Source organism: Triticum aestivum, chromosome 1B (assembly GCF_018294505.1).
Source record: "Triticum aestivum cultivar Chinese Spring chromosome 1B, IWGSC CS RefSeq v2.1, whole genome shotgun sequence".
NCBI lineage: Eukaryota > Viridiplantae > Streptophyta > Magnoliopsida > Poales > Poaceae > Triticum > Triticum aestivum.
In genome coordinates, this window is record NC_057795.1 from 123,659,318 (window position 1) to 123,659,899 (window position 582).

General features: G+C 63.6%; 1 protein-coding gene across 1 annotated transcript in view; it reads left to right on the forward strand.

Annotated features, from left to right (window-relative positions):
• The first annotated feature begins 235 nt into the window (after positions 1-235).
• Positions 236-582, forward strand: part of LOC123111351 (zinc finger CCCH domain-containing protein 4) — a 16,198-nt gene continuing 15,851 nt past the window's right edge. The window contains exon 1 of the mRNA XM_044532129.1: positions 236-490. Within this exon, the coding sequence (XP_044388064.1) occupies positions 376-490 (115 nt within the window). The 5' untranslated portion in view covers positions 236-375. The remainder of the gene's footprint in view (positions 491-582) is intronic.

The window sequence follows — 582 nt, forward strand, 5'->3', positions numbered from 1 at the left end:
GCTGGTTAACGTGGCAGTCAGCCAACTTGCCCTGCGCCGAGGCCCCGCTGTTGCCAGCTGTGAAAAACAGAGTGAATGGAAGTGAAAAGTAAGTTGAGTTCGTAGCGGCGGGAGGCTTGGACTCGATCCTTCGTGCGTGGGCCCGGTGTTGATGCACCATAGAGCAGAGGGCACTGGTCACGTGCTCTCCTAGGCTCGGTCCACCGTCCACACACCGGGGGCTCCGCCTCCTCAAAAAGCTGCCACCCTTCTCACAGAGAGGGAAGGGCGCCCGCCGAACGACGAGAACCCAAGCAAAAAGGCGCGGAGCCGAAACTTGCATTGCAAGGAGAGAAGGCCCTCGCCGCCCCCACCTCCCCCCTCGGGAGGCTGGCCATGGCGGAGGCGGCGCGGCCGCGGCCGACGCGCGTCGTGGAGGCTCTGCGCGGCAGGATCGTCCAGGCGGTGAAGGAGAACCGCGTCACGATCATCGTGGGGGGCACCGGATGCGGTAACTAGTATCCCCTCCCTCCTCTCTGCTTCGGCCGCTTGCTCGCTCTCTGGGCGATTTGATGGTGGCGTGATTGTTTTGTGCCATTTGGG